Genomic DNA, 20,305 nt, shown 5'->3' with positions numbered 1-20,305 from the left:
TAATTAATTAACCGGGTGTGGTGGCACACGCCTGTAGTCCCAACTACTGGGGAGGCTGAGGCAAGACAATCACTTGAACCCGTTAGGTGGAGCTTGCAGTGAGCCGAGATCATGCCACTGCACTCCAGCCTGGGCAACAGAGCAAGACTCCATCTCAGGGGGAAAAAAAAAGGAAAGGCTTAGAAACTTAGATAATATTACCAAAAGTATAGGGAAACAAAAATCTTGAGCTGTGCTTAACAGTTTTTTGTTTCGTTTTGTTTTGTTTTTTTGAGAAGGAGTTTCCCTCTTGTTGCCCAGGCTGGAGTGCAATGGCACAATCTCGGCTCACTGCAACCTTCCCCTCCGGGTTCAAGTGATTCTCCTGCGTCAGCCTCCCCAGTAGCTGGGATTACAGGCATGCACCACCATGCCTGGCTGATTTTGTATTTTTAGTAGAGACGAGGTTTCACCATGTTGGCCAGGCTGGTCTCAAACTCCTGCCCTCAGGTGGATCCACCCACCTCAGCCTCTCAAAGTGCTGGGATTACAGGCATGAGCCAACACGCCAGGCCTCCTTAAGAGGTTTATAGAAGACAGTTTAAGGAGAAAGGACGGTAATGAAGGCAGCAAAAGAGGAAAAATACAGAAACTAGGACTGGCAAAAAGAAATTTAAAAATTTTTGAGTTTACATTGTAACAGCTATGATAATGATTACAATAAAGATATAGATCTGCAAAGAATTTATAAATATTGAAGGACGTAAGAGTACATTAACTAAGTTGGTAAATATTAATGGCTAAATAACTGTGTGTCACATATTACCACCCCCACACAAGTTTCTGAATAAAACCATCTGGAAGTTACCCAAATAATGCTAAAGTGAATACCTGTTTCATGATGGAAAGCCAATCTAAAAAATGTTCTAGCTGTAACTTTGCTGCCCAAAGATTGCTCTAGAAAATGTTAGCTGCATCCCATACCTGACTCCCTTCATTCTCAGGGAGAGAGTCTATTCAGAGATGGGAATTGCCCCTTCTAATCCTATATCATCCTGGGTTGTTTTGGCCTCTTAAATAAGACACAAGTAAGATTTCATGAGGTAGTCTGAAATTACTAGAAGAAATATGAGATTTGCCTGTTTGGCTAGTGGTAGCCAGCTTTTTTCTCTTTCCTCTGTCTAATGCTTTGAAATAAGATCTGGGGATTGAGTTTTTACAGTGTCTGTATGAGCAATCCAAACCTGTCTCTTTCGGGTTTTCTTTTCTTAATTTATTTTACTTATTTATTTATTTATTTTGAGACAGAGTCTCGCTCTGTTACCAGGCTGGAGTGCAGTGGCACCCTCTCGGCTCACTGCAACCTCCGCCTCCCGGATTCAAGTGATTCCCTTCCCTCAGCCTCCCAAGTTGCTGGGACTACAGGCATGTGCCACCACACCTAGCTAATTTTTTATATTTTAGTAGAGATGGGGTTTCACCATGTTGGCCAGGATGGTGTCAATCTTCTGACATTGTGATCTGCCTGCCTTGGCCTCCCAAAGTGCTGGGATTACAGACATGAGCCACTGCGCCCAGCCCAGGTTCACTTTTCCTTTGGTCACAGACTCACAAATGTTGGTTTAGTGACTTCTCGTTAGAGAAGGTTCCCTATTTCAGTACTTAAAATGCAAGTTTCTTTCAAGCAAGGAAATAAATATGTAATAAAGTGAGTTATTTCATTAAGGGGTAAGAGAAAGTTTGCCAAGTGAGTTAACCTCTGGTAACTATTATCTTGAATGTGTGTATATAAATTGAGTCACAGAAAGATTAGAGCTTTTAACAAAGGGGATGTTTTAGAACTGGCATTGGAACTTGGCAGTCTATGCCTGCTTTGTCTGTTTCTAGAGATGGGAAAGAGCTAATGGTATATGGTATTCACAGGATGAAAGTTTCCTTGTAATCTTTTTTGAATTTTGTTTTGTAGGGGGGTACGTTAAAAGCAGTAAAATCTTCCAAAGGAAAGAAGAAAAGAGAAAGCATAGAGGGTAAAGATGGCCGGAGGAGGAAAAGTGCTTCGGACTCTGGGTGTGACCCTGCATCAAAGAAATTAAAAGGAGACAGGGGTGAAGTAGACAGTAATGGGAGCGATGGAGGTGAGGCAAGCCGAGGGCCCTGGAAAGGAGGGAATGCCAGTGGAGAGCCAGGGCTGGATCAGAGAGCCAAGCAGCCACCGTCTACATTTGTCCCCCAGATTAACCGCAACATTCGCTTTGCCACTTACACCAAAGAAAACGGCAGGACTCTGGTGGTGCAGGATGAGCCTGTAGGTGGGGACACACCTGCATCTTTCACTCCGTATTCTACAGCCACAGGTCAGACACCTTTGGCCCCAGAGGTGGGTGGAGCCGAAAACAAAGAGGCAGGAAAAACACTGGAACAAGTTGGCCAGGGCATAGTGGCTTCCGCAGCTGTGGTCACTACTGCCAGCTCCACCCCAAACACAGTGAGGATCTCAGACACTGGCCTTGCAGCAGGGACTGTGCCAGAAAAACAGAAAGGCAGCCGGTCGCAGGCCTCGGGAGAGGTGAGTTACTTCAGGGGCAGATTTGCAAGATTTGGGTTTACTCTTTCGCCCTCCTTTATTGCTAACATTAAAAAACATTCAAGTGCCCCAGGGAAGGAGTATTTCTGAGATGTGCTTAAAATGTACTCTATGGAAGGCCTTTACTGCTCATTGGGTAAATGTGTATATTTTAATAACTGTATCAGCTCTTAAAAGGCACCGGAACAATTGGGTGAATCAAAAACTGATGATAAAACCTAATTTAAAGACATGTTAAAGTAGATCTGGTGGGGAATGTTTTAAGTTCAATTATCTATTTAGTTCATATAGTGGTCAAGCCTCTACTAGGCCTATAAGAGGTGAGGTTAATGAATTACAGTATTAGTAATAGTGAATACTATAATTAAGGCTATGTGTGCAAGCCACCATTACTCTGTTTTCAATTCATCATTTTCTGTGATATTTTCCCTTGAGGCTGAGTTAATTTCCATCATTTGATACGGCCATGAAAGGTTTTTTTCTCCCCAACTTCATCTTTTTAAGCCTTACCTGGAAAATTTGATGGATATCATCACAACAGTATCTGATTTCCTTTGTTCTTTATCTGATATGCATATATGGTTGCTAAAATGGAACCTCTGTTAAATGTAAGTTAACATCAAGTTGTCTCCCTAATCCAAAATATCAAAATCACTATAATATAATCTTTTTGACTAATTTTGGTCACCAAAATATGATTTATGGTGCTAGTCATCTTTTTTTTCCCAAACAGCTATTAACTCAAGCTAGAATATGAAATACAGAGATGAAATGGTTAATGATTTTTAAAAATTATATATAGGAAACTATTGTATGCTAAGTACTGTATATTATATGTAAAGAATTGAAACCCCTATTTGAAGGAGCTCACATCCTAAAACGGAATCATTTCAGATATAACAATGCCAGACAAAACATGACAAACATGACTTCTTTCCCTCCCCAACAAGTGCAGATTGTTAATCCCTAGTGTGCAGGGATAGGGAGGGAGATGAAATGTCCACACAGAAGAGGAGAGGGCCTGTAAATGCAAATTTCACACTGTTGATGGTTTGTGCTGTTAGTTGACCAGCATTCCTAAGATAACCAGGTGAGGATCTTACATGGATTTCCAGTGTAAATCGTCATAGTGTCTAAATTATTTTTAAAAAGCTCCATGTCAAAGGCAGTGTGAATGTAAATGGGGCTTACAAAATAGACCAGGTTTTACATGCTATAAAAGAGACCCACTGAATGCTGCTACTCTTAGAGTAGCAAAGCTGAATATACAAAATTCATATTCAAAGAGTATTTTCTTTTAAACAGGTTGAGGAAATTTTTGTGACTATAAAATTTCTATAAAACATAGTCATGTTGCTATGTTTCTGTTTGGTTTTTCTAGGATATGATTTAAAAGTATAGAAATGAGCCAGGCACAGTACAGCTCATGCCTGTAATCCGAGCATTTTGGGAGGCCGAAGCAGGTGGATCACTAGGTCAGGAGATCGAGACCATCCTGGCTAACACGATGAAACCCCGTCTCTACTAAAAATACAAAACATTAGCCAGGCATGGTGGTGTGGGCGCCTGTAGTCCCAGCTACTCGGGAGGCTGAGGCAGGAGAATGGCATGAGCCCAAATGGCGTGAACCCAAGAGGCAGAGCTTGCAGTGAGCTCTGCAAGTGAGATCTGCAAGTGAGATCACGCCATTGCACTCCAGCCTGGGCAACAGAGTGAGACTCTGTCTCAAAAAAAAAAAAAAACAAAAACAAAAACAAAAATAAGCTGGGCTTGGTGGCATGTGTCTGTAATCCCAGCTACCCAGGAGGCTGAGGCAGGAGAATCACTTGAACCCGAGAGGCGGAGGTTACAGTGAGCCAAGATCGCACCACCACTCCAGCCTGGGTGACAGAGTGAGACTCCGTCTCAATAAATAAATAAATAAATATATAAATAAATAAATGTGTGGAAATTAATGTTTTCATTACAATGCCTGATCTAAAATAAAGACAGCCAACAGGAAACTTCTTGCCCTAAAAACTGGGTTGAGATGAGTTTCTCATCACCTTTTTATAAGAAAAGGATTTGGAATTTAATCATTTGAAGGAAAATGAAAGACTGTCCAAATTATTTTTCATTCATGTGTGTATTTATTTTTAAAGGGTAACTTTAGGAGTGAAACATGAGCTACCCATGCTGGTTCCTTGAAGTCATGCAGGTATCAAGGCTCCTGGCCAAATCCTGCCTGTGAAGCAACAGCAGCACCTCAGGGCTGTGTCTGTTCTCTTTTTCTCTATTGTGGGGAGGGAGTTTAAGTCAATGCTTACTGGTTAGTAGGAAGATAAAGAAAAAAGGAGCTTTAATTTTTTAACTTTAAGATACCCTGAAGTAGTCTCTGTAGCACAGACAGAGGCAAGCCTAGGTGGCCTGCTTGATTCTTACGTCTCTATGCTACCCCTCAAGGAAAGCCTGAATGTTAACTCCTCTCGTGTATTTAAAGAATAGTTTAATTAAAACTCTGTCCCATCTTTATAAGAGAATAGCCCTTTTGTTTATCGGGAATCCCTTTTTTTTTAATTGTAGTAAAATATACATAATGTAAAACTTATGACTTGAAAATGTACAATTCTGTGGCATTTAGTACATTTACAGTGTTGCAAAACTATGAAGACTATCTAGATCCAGAAATTTCATCACTCCAAAAGGAAAACTCCATATCCATTAAGTGGTGATGGAATAATTTTTATTTCCAGTGTTTTAAAGTGAATATTAAGGTATATCATCCTCTACTACTTAAAAGTAATCTATGATGTGCAAGTCAAGTACTAGGATCTGGGTTTTATTAAATTAATAAATATTAAGTAAGGGCTCATAACTACCTATGGGTCTCTTCTCTCTCTCTGTGTGTGTGTATGTGTGTGTGTGTGTGTGTGTGTCCCTCTTGTCTATATCTGGGTACATTAATATATAGGAAAGTTCGTTCTTTTTTTTTTTTTGAGACGGAGTCTTGCTCTGTCGCCAGGCTGGAGTGCAATGGCGCGATCTGGGTTCACTGCAACCTCTGCCTCCCGGGTTCAAGCAATTCTCCTGCCTCAGCCTCCCGAGTAGCTGGGACTACAGCCACGTGCCACCATGCTCGGCTCATTTTTTGTGTTTTTAGTAGAGACAGGGTTTCACCATGTTGGCCAGGATGGTCTCGAACTCCAGACCTCGTGATCCACCCACGTCGGCCTCCCAAAGTGCTGGAATTACACCAGGCCCCATTCTTTATACAGTCATTCACAAGCAGAAGTTAACATTTTGAAGGTAAAAGAAGGAAAGGAGAGTGTTTTATTATCTCATTCTTCAGTTACGCTGAAAGCTTTTTTTGGGATATTGTCAGTATATACATTTATCCTCTTGGTTTCTTATTAGATTCTAATTATAACAAAGGTCTTGGTAAATAGCTTGCTTTCTTTAATTTTAGCATCTGTATGTCTAACATTAATTGAAGTAGATATTCAACTCGTAGGTTGACTTGAACCCATAAATAGATGCCGAAATCCAAAAGGGTCCATGTTGTGGACTTTAAGATTAATGAGGAGAACACTTTTCTTTAATGTACAGTAGGCTTGTCCTAGGATTAAAGCCATTTTTTGTAAAATGGGCAATTTTACAGTAGCCCAAATAAATCAAAACTTTAACAGTAGTTCCCAAGGTCATTGAGATATATTAATACTACAGGGGTCACTGTAAAAGCTGGTGTCTATTCAGGAACCCTTCTCTCCAATTCCTTAGAGGAGCTCTCCACTTCCAAATGCATGCCAAAAAGGCTACATGGCCTTCTAGCACTGTGACAACCAATTGGATAACAACCAAGGGAATGGCAGGATGAATGACATCCTGCTATCTCTGGTTCACCTTGCTAAAGATACCCTCAGTGTAGTCTGTGGCAGATTTCTTCCCACTGCTGGTGAACTCCAGTTATAAGAGAAGATCCATGGAATTGTAAAAGAGAAAAGTTGATTGACCCCCAAGAAATGCTGATATGGTGATAGTGAGGTCCAAGAAAGAGATCATTAGATAGTCATAAGAAGCCAGCATCACTAATTCAGACTATCTTCCTTTCAGAATTCAAGAAATTCTATTCTGGCCTCTTCTGGATTTGGAGCACCTCTCCCTAGTTCATCGCAACCTTTGACTTTTGGAAGTGGAAGGAGCCAGTCTAATGGTGTTCTAGCCACAGAGAACAAACCTTTGGGCTTCTCTTTTGGCTGTAGCTCTGCACAAGAGGCTCAGAAAGACACTGATCTCTCCAAAAACTTGTTTTTTCAATGCATGTCCCAAACTTTACCTACCAGTAACTACTTCACTACTGTTTCAGAGAGTTTGGCAGATGATTCTTCTAGTCGGGACTCATTCAAACAAAGCCTTGAGAGCCTGAGCTCAGGCCTATGTAAAGGCAGATCCGTTCTTGGAGCAGACACTAAGCCAGGCTCTAAGGCTGGCAGCTCTGTGGACCGGAAAGTGCCTGCAGAGTCCATGCCCACCCTCACTCCAGCCTTCCCACGGAGCCTCCTAAATACCCGTACCCCAGAGAATCATGAAAATCTATTTTTACAGCCCCCCAAATTGTCCCGAGAAGAGCCTTCTAATCCTTTCCTGGCATTTGTGGAGAAAGTTGAACACAGCCCTTTCAGCAGTTTTGCATCTCAGGCATCAGGTAGCTCCTCTTCTGCTACCACTGTCACCTCCAAGGTGGCACCCAGCTGGCCCGAGTCTCACTCCTCTGCAGATTCGGCATCTTTAGCAAAGAAGAAACCCCTCTTCATTACAACTGACTCCTCCAAGCTAGTATCTGGTGTTCTGGGCTCAGCTCTTACCACTGGGGGCCCAAGCCTCTCTGCCATGGGGAATGGCCGCTCCAGCTCGCCCACCAGCAGCCTCACTCAGCCCATTGAGATGCCAACTCTCTCCTCCAGCCCCACAGAGGAGAGGCCAACTGTGGGCCCTGGGCAGCAGGACAATCCTCTCCTCAAAACCTTTAGTAACGTCTTTGGCAGGCACTCAGGCGGCTTTCTGTCCTCCCCGGCAGATTTTTCACAGGAGAACAAAGCTCCTTTTGAAGCTGTGAAAAGGTTCTCACTGGATGAGCGAAGCTTGGCTTGCAGACAGGACTCGGACTCCAGCACCAACAGTGACCTGTCAGATTTGAGTGACTCTGAGGAACAGCTGCAGGCTAAGACAGGCCTGAAGGGGATTCCGGAGCACCTGATGGGGAAGCTGGGCCCCAATGGGGAGCGCAGTGCTGAGCTGTTGCTGGGCAAAAGCAAAGGGAAGCAGGCCCCCAAGGGCCGGCCTCGGACCGCCCCCCTGAAAGGTGATCCTGCTGGGGCTGTATTTGGGCTTTGCTCTGGCACTGGGCTCAAATGCCTGTTGTGTTCTTGTGCAGCAGAGGCCCTCACTTTGATGGAAAGTTCTGTAATCTCATAGAATTACAGAGCCAAGAGGACCTGGCAGAGGCCCCTCGTCAGACCTGGTTCAGGGCAGGATTGCATCTAAACCAGCACTGTAAGAGGGGTATCTGTCCCATATAATGATAATCCCCCAAAGGAGGACTCTTGATCTTCCTTGGCAGTCGGTTATTTTTGGTCAGGAACTATTTCTTTGCATTTGTCTCATCCCTTTTTACTTCACTTTGGCTCATCCTCTTTACTTCAGAGGGGTTACTGGGAACTGGTATCCATTCCCACATAGCAGACATTTGTAGACGTGATGAAGCAGAGAGAATCACCCCTCAGTTTGCTTCTCTCTGAAACCTACATAAGGATTTTAACAGCTCTATCAAAATCCATTAACTTCTGTGGTGTGAGGTTATGATCCAGAAGCATGTAAAACAAAGTCTTGTGGTAAAAGCGGCTGTTTTCAATAGGAATTGCTATGTTGTGGGAGCTCAAGAGGTCCTGATGAACAGAATAGCCATATTGTGAGAGACTAGAGGCAGGTGATGGCTATATTCTGCCTCCTTGTGTTTTTCACACCCATATGCAAAGTTGTTTCGCCTTAGTGTGGCACTTCCCACAAGTTCTGCATGGTTCTTAGCTCCCAATGGAAGCTTCTTTGCTCCTTGCTTTCCCTTCCTTTCAAGGATGGACATAATTGGTACATGCCGAAGCAGGGAAAGAAGTAGCAACCCAGGTCAGGACAAATGTCTGTCCCCAAAAGAATCATGCTATTGGTTCCTGTTTACACCCCATGACAAACTTTTCTTCTCTTCCCCTTGCCACAGTTGGCCAGTCAGTGCTGAAAGATGTAAGCAAAGTGAAGAAGCTGAAGCAATCTGGAGAGCCCTTCCTGCAGGATGGGTCATGCATCAACGTGGCACCTCATCTGCACAAGTGTCGTGAATGCCGCCTGGAGCGGTACCGGAAGTTTAAGGAACAGGAGCAAGATGATTCCACTGTAGCCTGCCGTTTCTTTCACTTCCGGAGGTACCCAGACTCCTGTTTTCCTCATTTGCCACTTTTCACTAGTGACACATAACTTCCACTCTCTCTCTAAAAGTCTATAAACATGTTTCATCGTCTTGGTCTTTGCTTTCCTCAACTCCTTTGCTCTCAGCGTCTGTGAAGAGGCTCTGGCATAGTAGTCACTTAGTTGTTTGGATTGTAAAATGACATGTGGTTTTGTCCTTGGAGAATTGAAATTGAGCAGTGTTAGCTGTGTGTGCTATTCCCTGAGTTATTCCTAACTTAGGTTGGTTCTATTTGAAACCACTATTATAAGCAGAAGGACTGCATTTCATATTATGGATCTGCCTGACTGCTTATTCCTCCTCAGTGCTAGAGTAACTTGAATCATGTTAAAAAGAAGGGGAAATAAGATTTGGAGATAATGTGAAACATCTTTGAAGTAGATATAACTGATGAAAATCTGGGAATATCATCTGCTTTTACCAAACAACATCTCTTTAGTTACTTTTCTTCTGCTTGATAAACTTAGAAGGGGAGTTTCTTCTGAGTGACCTTTCAAGAATCTTTAATTTTAAAGTAAATCTAAATGGTTTATCAATATGGTGTGGATTCACTTAGCAAATGTTTATTGAGCATTTAATGTGTGCTAACCCTTGTTCTGGCCATTGAGTATTCAGCAGTGAGCAACAAAAAAATCACATTTCAGCCCTCAGAAGGTTGGGGAGGCAGACAGTAAATAAGGAAAAAGGCCAAGCATGATTACACACCTTTAATTCCAGCACTTTGGGAGGCTGAAGCAGAAGGATCACTTGAGACCAACATGGGCAACATAGTGAGACCTTGTCTCTACAGAAAAATTTTAAAAATTAGCCGAGTGTGGTAGCACACACCTGTAATTCCAGCTACTCAGGAGGCTGAGGTGGGAGGATCACCTGAGCCCGGGAGGTCGAGGCTGCATTGAGCCTTGATTGTACCACTGCACACCAGCCTTAGAAGCAATGCAAGGCTCTCTCTAAAAGAAAAATAAAAAATAAAAAATGATATGTCAGCTGATAATAACTACGAGAAAAATAAGGAAAGAGGATTGAAGTGTGAGGAGGCTAGAGAGGCTACAGTTTTAAACAGGATGATTTGAGAAAGTGAGAGTTGAAGAACAGTCTGCAGGAGGTGAAGGAATACACCATACTGTGACAGGTATTCCAGACAGTTGCAAGCATCCCAAAGCTGGAATATTTCTGGTGTGTCCATAAAGTTAGGTTGCTAAAATAGAATAAGCAAAGAAGGAAAAGGAGTTGAGGTGAATGAGTTAATGGTGGGTCCACATTTTAAAAGGCTATTCCAAAGGCCTTGGTTTTTACTCTGATGAGAAGTCATTGGAGGCCTTGAACTGATGAGTGACACTGATTAATGTTTTAAAAGGCCACTTTGGCCACCTTCTTGAGAATAGGTTATATAGAGGCAAGGGCAGAAGCAGAGAAGTTAGGAGGCTGTTGGAATTATCCAAGTGAGAAATGATGGGGCCTGGCCCAGGGAGATAGTGATGGACATGATGAGAAGTGGTTGAAGATAGAGCAGACATAATTTTCTGATGAATTAGATGTGAAGTATGAAAGAAAGGACCTAAGGATGATTCTATGTCTGCTTCTAGGTATGTCTTTTGGCCTAAAAACAGGAAGAATGAGATTGCCATTTACTGATAAAGAGATTCTTTAGGGAAAAGCAGGTTTGGGGAGGAAAAGGGGGAGTTTTAACTTGGCCGTGTTAAATTTGAGATGCCTGTTAGATTTTCAAAGGTGAGATACTGAGAAGGCAGCTGGAGATACAGCTCTAGAGTTAAGGGAAGGGGTCCTACTGAAGATATACATTTGGATATCACCAGGTATTTAAAGCTATCAATCTAAGTGAGATCAGAGGATAAAGAAGAATAGCAGTCCGGGGACCAAACTCTGGTACTCTCCGATTTTAGAGGTGAGAAAGATGGAAGCAACTAGTAAAGGAGACTGAAAAAGAACAGCTAGTGAAATAGCAGGAAAACTAGGCAGTGAGGTATCCCAGAAGACACTAAAGAAAGTGTTTCACGGCCGGGCGCGGTGGCTCAAGCCTGTAATCCCAGCACTTTGGGAGGCCGAGACGGGCGGATCACGAGGTCAGGAGATCGAGACCATCCTGGCTAACACGGTGAAACCCCGTCTCTACTAAAAAAATACAAAAAACTAGCCGGGCGAGGTGGCGGGCGCCTGTAGTCCCAGCTACTCGGGAGGCTGAGGCAGGAGAATGGTCTAAACCCGGGAGGCGGAGCTTGCAGTGAGCTGAGATCCGGCCACTGCACCCCAGCCTGGGCGACAGAGCAAGACTGTCTCAAAAAAAAAAAAAAAAAAAAAAGAAAGAAAGTGTTTCCAGGAAGGAATAATGAACTGTGTCAAATGTTGCTGACTTGGATGGGGGCGATAGCTCACGCTTGTAATCCAATCCCAGGACTTTGGGAGGCTAAGGTTGAAGGATCACTTGAGGCCAGCAGTTTGAGACCATGCTGAACAACGTAGTGAGACCCTGTCTCTACAAAAATAGTAATAATAATAATAATTTTTTTTTTTTTTTGAGATGGAGTCTTGCCCTGTTGCCCAGGCTGCAGTCTTGCCTGTTGCCCAGGCTGGCGTGGTCTTGGCTCACTGCAACCTCCGCCTCCTGGGTTCAAGCGATTCTGCTGCCTCAGTCTCCTGAGTAGCTGGGATTACATGTGCGCGCCACCATGCTCGGCTAATTTTTTGTATTTTTGGTAGAGATAGGGTTTCACCACGTTGGCCATGCTGGTCTTGAACTCCTAACCTGAGGTTATCTGCTTGCCTCAGCCTCCCAAAGTGCTGGGATTATAGGTGTGAGCCACCGTGCCCAGCACAAAACAATTTTTAATAAAAAAATAAAAATGTTGCTGACAGGTCATGTTACATATGAACTAGAAGTGACTGATTTAGCAAGGTAGAATTACCTTATCAAAATAGTTTTGGTAGATTGGTAGGGGAAGTGCCTGATTGTAGGGAAGAAAATTTGAGGGAAAGGAACCTATGGCAATGAGTATAGACAACTCTTTTTTTTTTTTTTTTTTTTGAGATGGAGTCTCGCTCTGTCGCCCAGGCTGGAGTGCAGTGGCGCAATCTCAGCTCACTGCAAGCTCTGCCTCCTGGGTTCGCGCCATTCTCCTGCCTCAGCCGAGTAGCTGGGACTACAGGCGCCCGCTACCACGCTTGGCTAATTTTTTGTATTTTTAGTAGAGATGAGATTTCACCGTGTTAGCCAGGATGGTCTCAATCTCCTGACCTCATGATCCACCCACCTCGGCCTCCCAAAGTGCTGGGATTACAGGCATGAGTCACCGCGCCTGGTCGAGTATAGACAGCTCTTCAGAGAAACTTTGCTCAAGCAGATAAATGGAGGGAGGGTATGGCTTGAGAGGATTTTTGTGGTAGAAATTGGAGTGAATTTATATGCTGGCAACAGTGATCTGATAGAGAAGAAAATAGATGATACTGAAAAGAGAGGAGAGATTTAGTGGATAAATGTCTTTGGGTTGCGGAAAAGTGATAGGATGTAGCAGGAGATACTGGCCTTTGCTGGTTCAGAGCAGCAGGAAATCATACGGAATATGTGGGCCAAGTTGCAGGTAAGTGTGGTAGTGTCATGGTGTGAGCTTGTGGAAGTTGTCTTCTGGCTCCTGTTTCCTCAGTGGAATAGAAAGCAAGGTCGTCACGGGGGAAGTAATATTGGAGGTATGAATAGAAGGAAGGTATGAAAATAGGCATCTAGGAGAGGGAGTGTACCAAGAAACTGTATCATGACTGTCAGGCAATATTAAGGACTCACCTGAGGTAGGCAGACGTGAATTTAAAGTGTTAAAAGTCCGGGCACAGTGGCTCATGCCTATAATCCGGACGCTTTGGAAGGCCGAGGTGGGCGGATCGCTTAAGCCCAGGTATTTGAGATTGGCCTGGGCAACATGGCAAGACCCTGTCTCTACAAACAGTTTTAAAAAACGAAAAATTAGGCCGGGTGCAGTGGCTCACGCCGGTAATTCCAGCACTTTGGGAGGCTGAGGCAGGCGGATCACGAGGTCAGGAGATCGAGACCATCCTGGCTTAACACGGTGAAACCCCGTCTCTACTAAAAATACAAAAAATTAGCTGCACGTGGTGTCAGGCACCTGTAGTCCCAGCTACTGGGGAGGCTGAGGCGGGAGAATGGCATGAACCCCAGAGGAGGAGCTTGCAGTGAGCCGAGATCATGCCACTGCACTCCAGCCTGGGTGGCAGAGCGACACTCTGTCCCAAAAAAAAATAAAAAAATAAAAAATTAGCTGGATGTGGTGGCATGTGCCTGTAATCCCAGCTACTTGGGAAGCTGAGGTGGCAGGATTGTTTGAGCCCAGGAGGTCAAGGCTGCAGTGAGCTCTGATGGCACCACTGTGCTCCAGCCTGGATGACAGAGCGCAACTTTGTCTCCAAAAAATAGTTACAAGGAAAGTGGCTCTGTGTTGGCCGGGAGTGGTATGGTTCACGCCTGTAATCCCAGCACTTTGGAAGGCCAAGGCAGGCAGATTACTTGACGTCAGTAGTTCAAGACCAGCCTGGGCAATGTGGTGAAACCCTGTCTCTACTAAAAATACAAAAATTAGCTGGGCATGGTGGCTTGCACCTGTAGTCCCAGCTACTCAAGAGGCTGAGGCAGGAGAATTGATCGAACCCGGGAGGTGGAGGTTGCAGTGAGCCAAGATCATGCCACGGCACTCCAGCCTGGGTGACAGAGCAAGACTCTGTCTTAAAAAAAAAAACAACTGGAAAGTGGGTCTGTGTTTTTCTCTGGTCACATTCAGCAGTATGGGTGCAGGTGTAAAACAGGTAAATGGAAAAACTAAGAGCAACTCTGGGACAACTTTTTAAAGAATCTAAACCTATTAAATGTTATGTTAACAAGCTTTACTGTTAGCAGAGAATGCATACTGTTTTGGTCAACTTTGGTGAAAATTCTTAGTCTGATTCCTGTTGTCTCAGTTTAGGTGTGTGTTAGTTTGCATTGCTACTGCGATTTACCATGTATTTGATCATGTCTCAGGTTGATCTTCACTCGAAAGGGGGTACTCCGTGTGGAGGGGTTTCTAAGCCCCCAGCAAAGTGACCCTGATGCCATGAACCTGTGGATTCCCTCTTCCTCCCTAGCAGAAGGGATAGATCTAGAGACCTCAAAATACATCCTGGCCAATGTTGGGGACCAGTTCTGCCAGCTCGTAATGTCTGAGAAGGAGGCCATGATGATGGTGGAGCCGCACCGTAAGTCACCTTCTCACTTGTCTTCCAGGTGCTCCTAGTGAAAAACTTCTATTTTCTTTCACTTAAAGGGAGGATTGGGGACAGTGGCAGATGGCATTTTCTATGAATGAATTAAGACCGATAAGACTTCTCTTTGTAGCAACTTGTAGTTGAGACCTTAACTATATCCAGCAGACCTCATTCTTTCAGTCTTTGGCAATTAACAAACCAAAATCTCCTTCTCTGCTTGCCTTTCATTTTTGTAGCACAACAGCCATAACATCCATTTAAATTCCCATTTGGGTTTGCTTCATTCTGAATATTTTCAGTTAGCTTTGAACCAATTTCTATTAATAAGCTGTATGGTTTGTAAATAGATGGTGTGCTACTAGGTGCCATGTTTCATACCTAGAACGCACATTATTCATACATTTCAAATATTTCCATGTCTGTAAGATACTATGCCCTATTTTCCAGACTAAGAAAAATTATACTGTGAAATTATATCGTAAATTTCGTTTTTTTTTTTTTTTTTTGAGACGGAGTCTCACTCTGTCGCCCAGGCTGGAGTGCAGTGGTGCGATCTCAGCTCACTGCAACCTCCACCTCCTGGGTTCACACCGTTCTCCTGCCTCAGCCTCCTGAGTAGCTGGGACTACAGGCACCCACCACCATGCCCAGCTAATTTTTTGTATTTTTAATAGAGACAGGGTTTCACTGTGTTAGCCAGGATGGTCTCAATCTCCTGACCTCGTGATCCGCCTGCATCGGCCTCCCAGCGTGCTGGGATTACAGGCGTGAGCCACCATGCCTGGCCCTATATTCTAAATTTCAAGAGAGGAAACCTCTTATTTTGAAACCCCCCCAGTTAAAAATTTTTCAATTCCAGCCAGGCACAGTGGCTCACGCCTGTAATCTCAGAACTTTGGGAGGCAGAGGCAGGCGGATCATGAGGTCAGGAGTTCGAGACTAGCCTAACCAACATGGTGAAACCCCGTCTCTACTAAAAATAAAAAATTAGCTGGGCTTGGTGGCGGGTGCCTGTAATCCCAGCTACTTGGGAGGCTGAGGCAGGAGAATCATTTGAACCCGGGAGGCGGAGGTTGCAGTGAGCCAAGATTGTGCCATTGCACTCTAGCCTGGGCGGCAGGGCAAGACTCCATCTCAAAAAAGAAAAAAAAAAATTATAAGTAAGTTTGTTCAGAAATACTAGAAATTCTTGTATTTAGTTTCTCCTACAATTTTTTTTTTTTTTTTTTTGAGATGGAGTCTCGCTGTGTCGCCCAGGGTGGAGTGCAGTGGCCGGATCTCAGCTCACTGCAAGCTCCGCCTCCCGGGTTTTTACACCATTCTCCTGCCTCAGCCTCCCGAGTAGCCGGGACTACAGGCGCCTGCCACCTCGCCCGGCTAGTTTTTTGTATTTTTTAGTAGAGACGGGGTTTCACCGTGTTAGCCAGGATGGTCTCGAACTCCTGACCTCGTGATCCGCCCGTCTTGGCCTCCCAAAGTTCTGGGATTACAGGCTTGAGCCACCGCGCCCGGCCAGTTTCTCCTACAATTATAGAAACACAGACTTCATGAATCTTTGAGTTTTATTGCTGAACAAAATAACTTGAGTAGGGAATCAGTGGGTCTGGGGTCTTTTGCTATTGGTCAGGATGATCAATGCCAATTCTGTTTCGTCTTTCCACCAGAGAAAGTGGCATGGAAGCGAGCTGTGCGTGGTGTACGGGAGATGTGTGATGTGTGTGAAACAACTCTCTTCAACATCCACTGGGTTTGTCGCAAATGTGGATTTGGGGTCTGCCTTGACTGTTACCGGCTCAGGAAAAGCCGGCCACGCAGTGGTAAGTAAACATTGTCCTGTGCAGCTCGAAAGGTAACCTGGAGGTATGTCCTTGGTGTTGTGGGATTTGAAAATTGAGGCAGGAATGGGCTTATGTCTCTCTTTAGCTACTTGGCTTCATTCAACTTTGTTGTATTGTAAGATCTTAAAATGGCAAATACTTAGCCTAGGAAGGCTGAAACAGGACAAGAAAGGTTATTAATTTTCCCTTGTTTTGTTTTGTTTTTGTTTTTGTTTTAAGGCAGGTTTTCGCTCTGTCACCCAGGTTGGAATGCAGCAGCACAATCACAGCTTACTGCACCCTTGACCTCCTAGGCTCAAGAGATCTTCCTCGACCTCTCAGAGTGCTGGGAATCACAGGCATGAGCCACCGTACCTGTGTTTTTTTTAAATAACATCTTTATTGAGGTATAATTCACATACCATAAAATTCACCCCTTTTAATGTGTACAAGGCTTAGTGTGGTGGCTCATGCCTGTAATTCCAGCACTTTGAGAGGTTGAGATAGGAAGATCACTTGAGGCCGGGGGTTTCAGACCAGTCTGGGCAACACAGCAAGACCCCATCTCTACAAAATAAAATAAAATTAGCTAGCTAGACATGGTGGCACATGCTTGTAGTCATAGCTACTCAGGAGGCTGAGGCAGGAGGATCACCTCAGCTCAGAGTATGAGGTTATAGTAAGCTGTGATCATGCCACTGCATTCCAGCCTGGACAGCAGAGTGAGACCTGCCTAAAAATCAATTAATTAATTAAATAAAGTAAATCTAAAAGGTTGTACAGCCATCACCATTATCTAATTCCATTTTCATCACCCCACACCCCACCTGACAACCCATACCTATTATCACTCCCCGTTCCTCCTCAGCCCTTGGCATCCGCTAGTCCGCTTTTCTCTCTTTTTTTTAGACTAATGCTATTTTAACAAGTAGTCTGCTTTTTGTCTCTGTAGATTTGCCTATTCTGGACATATCATAAAAATAGAATCGGCCAGGCGCCATGGCTCACGCCTGTAATCCCAGCACTTTGGGAGACCAAGGCGGGCGGATCCCAAGGTCAGGAGTTCAAGACCAGCCTGGCCAATATGGTGAAACCCCGTCTCTACTAAAAATACAAAAATTAGCCAGGCGTGGTGGTGTGTGCCTGTAATCCCAGCTACTCGAGAGGCTGAGGCAGGAGAGTCACTTGAACCCGGGAGATGGAGGTTGCAGTGAGCTGAAATCATACCGCTGTACTCCAGCCTAGGCAACAGAGCAAGGCTTCATCTCAAAAAAAAAAAAAAAAATCATACACTATTATGTCTAGTGCATAGCTAAGTAACTTGCTAAACAGTTTGATTCTTCCAAGGCTTGCTTCACACTTTGTTATGCCTTCTGTGACTAGCCCTTTTCACTTAGTGTAATGTTTTAAAGTTTCATCTGTATTTTAGCACATGTGAACCATTCATCATTCCTTTGCATTGCCAAATAATACTCCTTTTTTGGATATACTACATTTTGTTTATTCACCAGTTGATGGACTTTTGGGTTGCCTCCACATTTGGCTATTATGAATAGTGCTACTGTGAACATTTGTGTACAGTTTTTTTGTGTGAATTTATGGTTGCATTTCTCTTGAGTATATATATATATGTAGGAGTGGAATTGTCTAGGGCATATGACAATTCTACTTTTAACCTTTTGAGGAACTGCCAGACTATATTTTAAAGTAGCTGCAGTATTTTACAATCCCACCAGCAATGTATGAGGGAATTTTCCACATTCTTGCCAACACTTGTCCTTTGTCTTTTTTGTTACAGCCATCACAGTGGCTGTGAAGTAGTATCTCATTGTGTCATTTTGATTTGCTTTCCCCTGGTGACTAACGATGTTGAGTATCTTTTCTTGTGCTTTTTTTTTCTTTTCTTTTCTTTTTTTTTTATTTGTTTTTAAGAAAGGGTCTTGCTTTGTCAGTCAGGCTGGAGTGCAGTGGCATGATCATGGCTCACTGCAGCCTCATCCTCCTGGGCCCAAGCAGTTCTCCCATCTAAGCTTCCTGCATAGCTGGGACTACAGGCATGTGCTATCATGCCTGGCTTATTTTTTTTAGTAGAGATGGAGTCTTGCTACATTGCCCAGTCTGGTCTCTAATTCCCAGGCTGAAGTGATCCTCCTGCCTTGGCCTCCCAAACTGCTGGAATTATAGGTGTGAGTCACTGTGCCCAGCCATTTGTTTATTTTCTTATGAAAAATGTCTGTTCAAATTATTTGCTGCCCTTGGCTCTTGCTTTATCTTATTATATGCCAAAAACCCTCCTTACCCCTTGACTTTTTCAGTCTTCCCTCTTCAGCGGTACAATATAATCATTGTACAGTGGTTTAGAGCTTAGGCTACTGTGATGTGACACCTATTTCTACCTCTTATTGTACCAATAATTGTATTTTGGGCTAGTTACTTAATCCTGCAGAGCCTCAGGTTTCTTGTCTGCAAAACAAAGGTATCAGTACTTCCCTCACAGCTTTGTTGTTTTGAAAGAGATGTATGTAACGTGGTTAGAACAGGACCTGACACCCACCAGGTATTCCATAAATGTTAGCTGCTAGAGTATTCTCCTCCCGCCCATGAAAGATTAACTGCCGCAGGAATTGCCCTCCTGCCATAAACAGTGAGAAAATTAGATAAAATATATGAAACCACAGTTTTTGACATCAAACAACAGGCAACATGGGACTGTTATCTCTGAGAGAAGGGGAAAAAACAAGGTGATCCCTACAGTTGCCCTGGCTTACTGCTTAGGCACAGTTCCTAGCTATAGCAAGGGAAAGAGAACCGAAACAGAAACTGCCAACCTTACTGACTAGAGACAGAGATGACAGTCTGAGAAGAGTAAGGCAAAGTGCTGAAAATGTTGGAAGTGCACAGAGATCTACAGAGAGCCCCTTGGTTTTTTGCCTGTATAATAATCTGTGCATGAATGAGATGAAACTCCACAAAGCCCAAGATGGAACCTTCAGAAAGCAGTTGACTGAATAATTCACAAAATTCATGATTTGTATTCCCACCAGCCAATGTGAAGAGTAGTGGGACTAATTTAGTCTCAGAATAAAAACTATTCTGGAGCCTCCATAACAAAGTATAAAGCAAGCCTTGGAAGAGTCAAACTGATCAGCAAGTTACTTAATTGTGCACCACACTAACACCAAATACCCTTTAATGGAATAAAGGAGCATCCTTCAAACAAAACCTGTTACCCAGAAAAATAAGTCACAAAGCCTTGCATTTAATCAGTAATTATCAAGTGTGCAAAAATACCAACTTACATGACCAGTAAGCCGAGGAGGGGTAATCAATCAATAGGAAAAAACCCCAGAATGACAGCAAAATAGAATAGAAAAGAACCAGCCTGGCACAGTGGCTCATGCCTGTAATCTCAGAACTTTGGGAGGCCCAGGCAGGTGGATAACCTGAGGTCTGGAGTTCGAGACCAGCCTGTCCAACATGGTGAAACCCTGTCTCCACGAAAAATACAAAAAATTAGCCAGGCATGGTGGCAGGTGCCTGTGATCCCAGCTACTCGGGAGGCTAAGGCAGGAGAATCACTTGAATTCGGGAGGCAGAGGTTGCAGTGAGCCAAGATCATGTCATTGTACTCCAGCCTGGGCAACAAGAGCGAAACTCTGTCTCAGGAAAAAAAAAAAAAAAAGAATAGAAAAGAACCTTAAGCCAGGTATGGGGGCTCACACCTGTAATCCCAGCACTTTGGGAGGCTGAGGCGGGAGGATCACTTACGTCCAGGAGTTCATTTCCAACCTGGGCAATATAGCAAGACCCCATCTCAACCAAAAAAAGAAGAACTTTAATGTAGCTACTATACATCTTATACATATGATTAAGGATTTAAAGAAAAACATGATGTGATGAGGAGAGAAAAAGAAGATATATAAAGGCCCAAATGAAAACTTATAGAGATGAAAAATATCTCAGATATTTACACCAGATGAGATTAACAGCAGATTAGATAATATAGAAGGAAAAAAAAAAGACTAAACTTGGCCGGGCGCGGTGGCTCAAGCCTGTAATCCCAGCACTTTGGGAGGCCGACGGGCGGATCACGAGGTCAGGAGATCGAGACCATCCTGGCTAACACGGTGAAACCCCGTCTCCACTAAAAAATACAAAAAACTAGCC

At 43.7% G+C, this 20,305-nt stretch overlaps 1 protein-coding gene across 2 annotated transcripts in view; it reads left to right on the top strand.

The window, feature by feature from the left end:
- The window catches only part of KDM3B (lysine demethylase 3B), a 96,712-nt gene that overhangs the window by 32,626 nt on the left and 43,781 nt on the right, over positions 1–20,305 (top strand). For both annotated transcript variants that reach the window (XM_050795123.1, XM_050795124.1), the window contains exons 7-11: positions 1,946–2,545; positions 6,653–7,901; positions 8,811–9,012; positions 14,098–14,312; positions 15,986–16,138. In XM_050795123.1, coding sequence (XP_050651080.1) covers positions 1,946–2,545; positions 6,653–7,901; positions 8,811–9,012; positions 14,098–14,312; positions 15,986–16,138 — 2,419 coding nt within the window. The remainder of the gene's footprint in view (positions 1–1,945; positions 2,546–6,652; positions 7,902–8,810; positions 9,013–14,097; positions 14,313–15,985; positions 16,139–20,305) is intronic.

This window comes from Macaca thibetana, chromosome 6 (assembly GCF_024542745.1).
Source record: "Macaca thibetana thibetana isolate TM-01 chromosome 6, ASM2454274v1, whole genome shotgun sequence".
Taxonomy (NCBI): Eukaryota; Metazoa; Chordata; class Mammalia; order Primates; family Cercopithecidae; genus Macaca; species Macaca thibetana.
The sequence above is the reverse complement of the archived record's forward strand: the minus strand, read 5'-3'. Positions and strand labels throughout refer to the sequence as shown.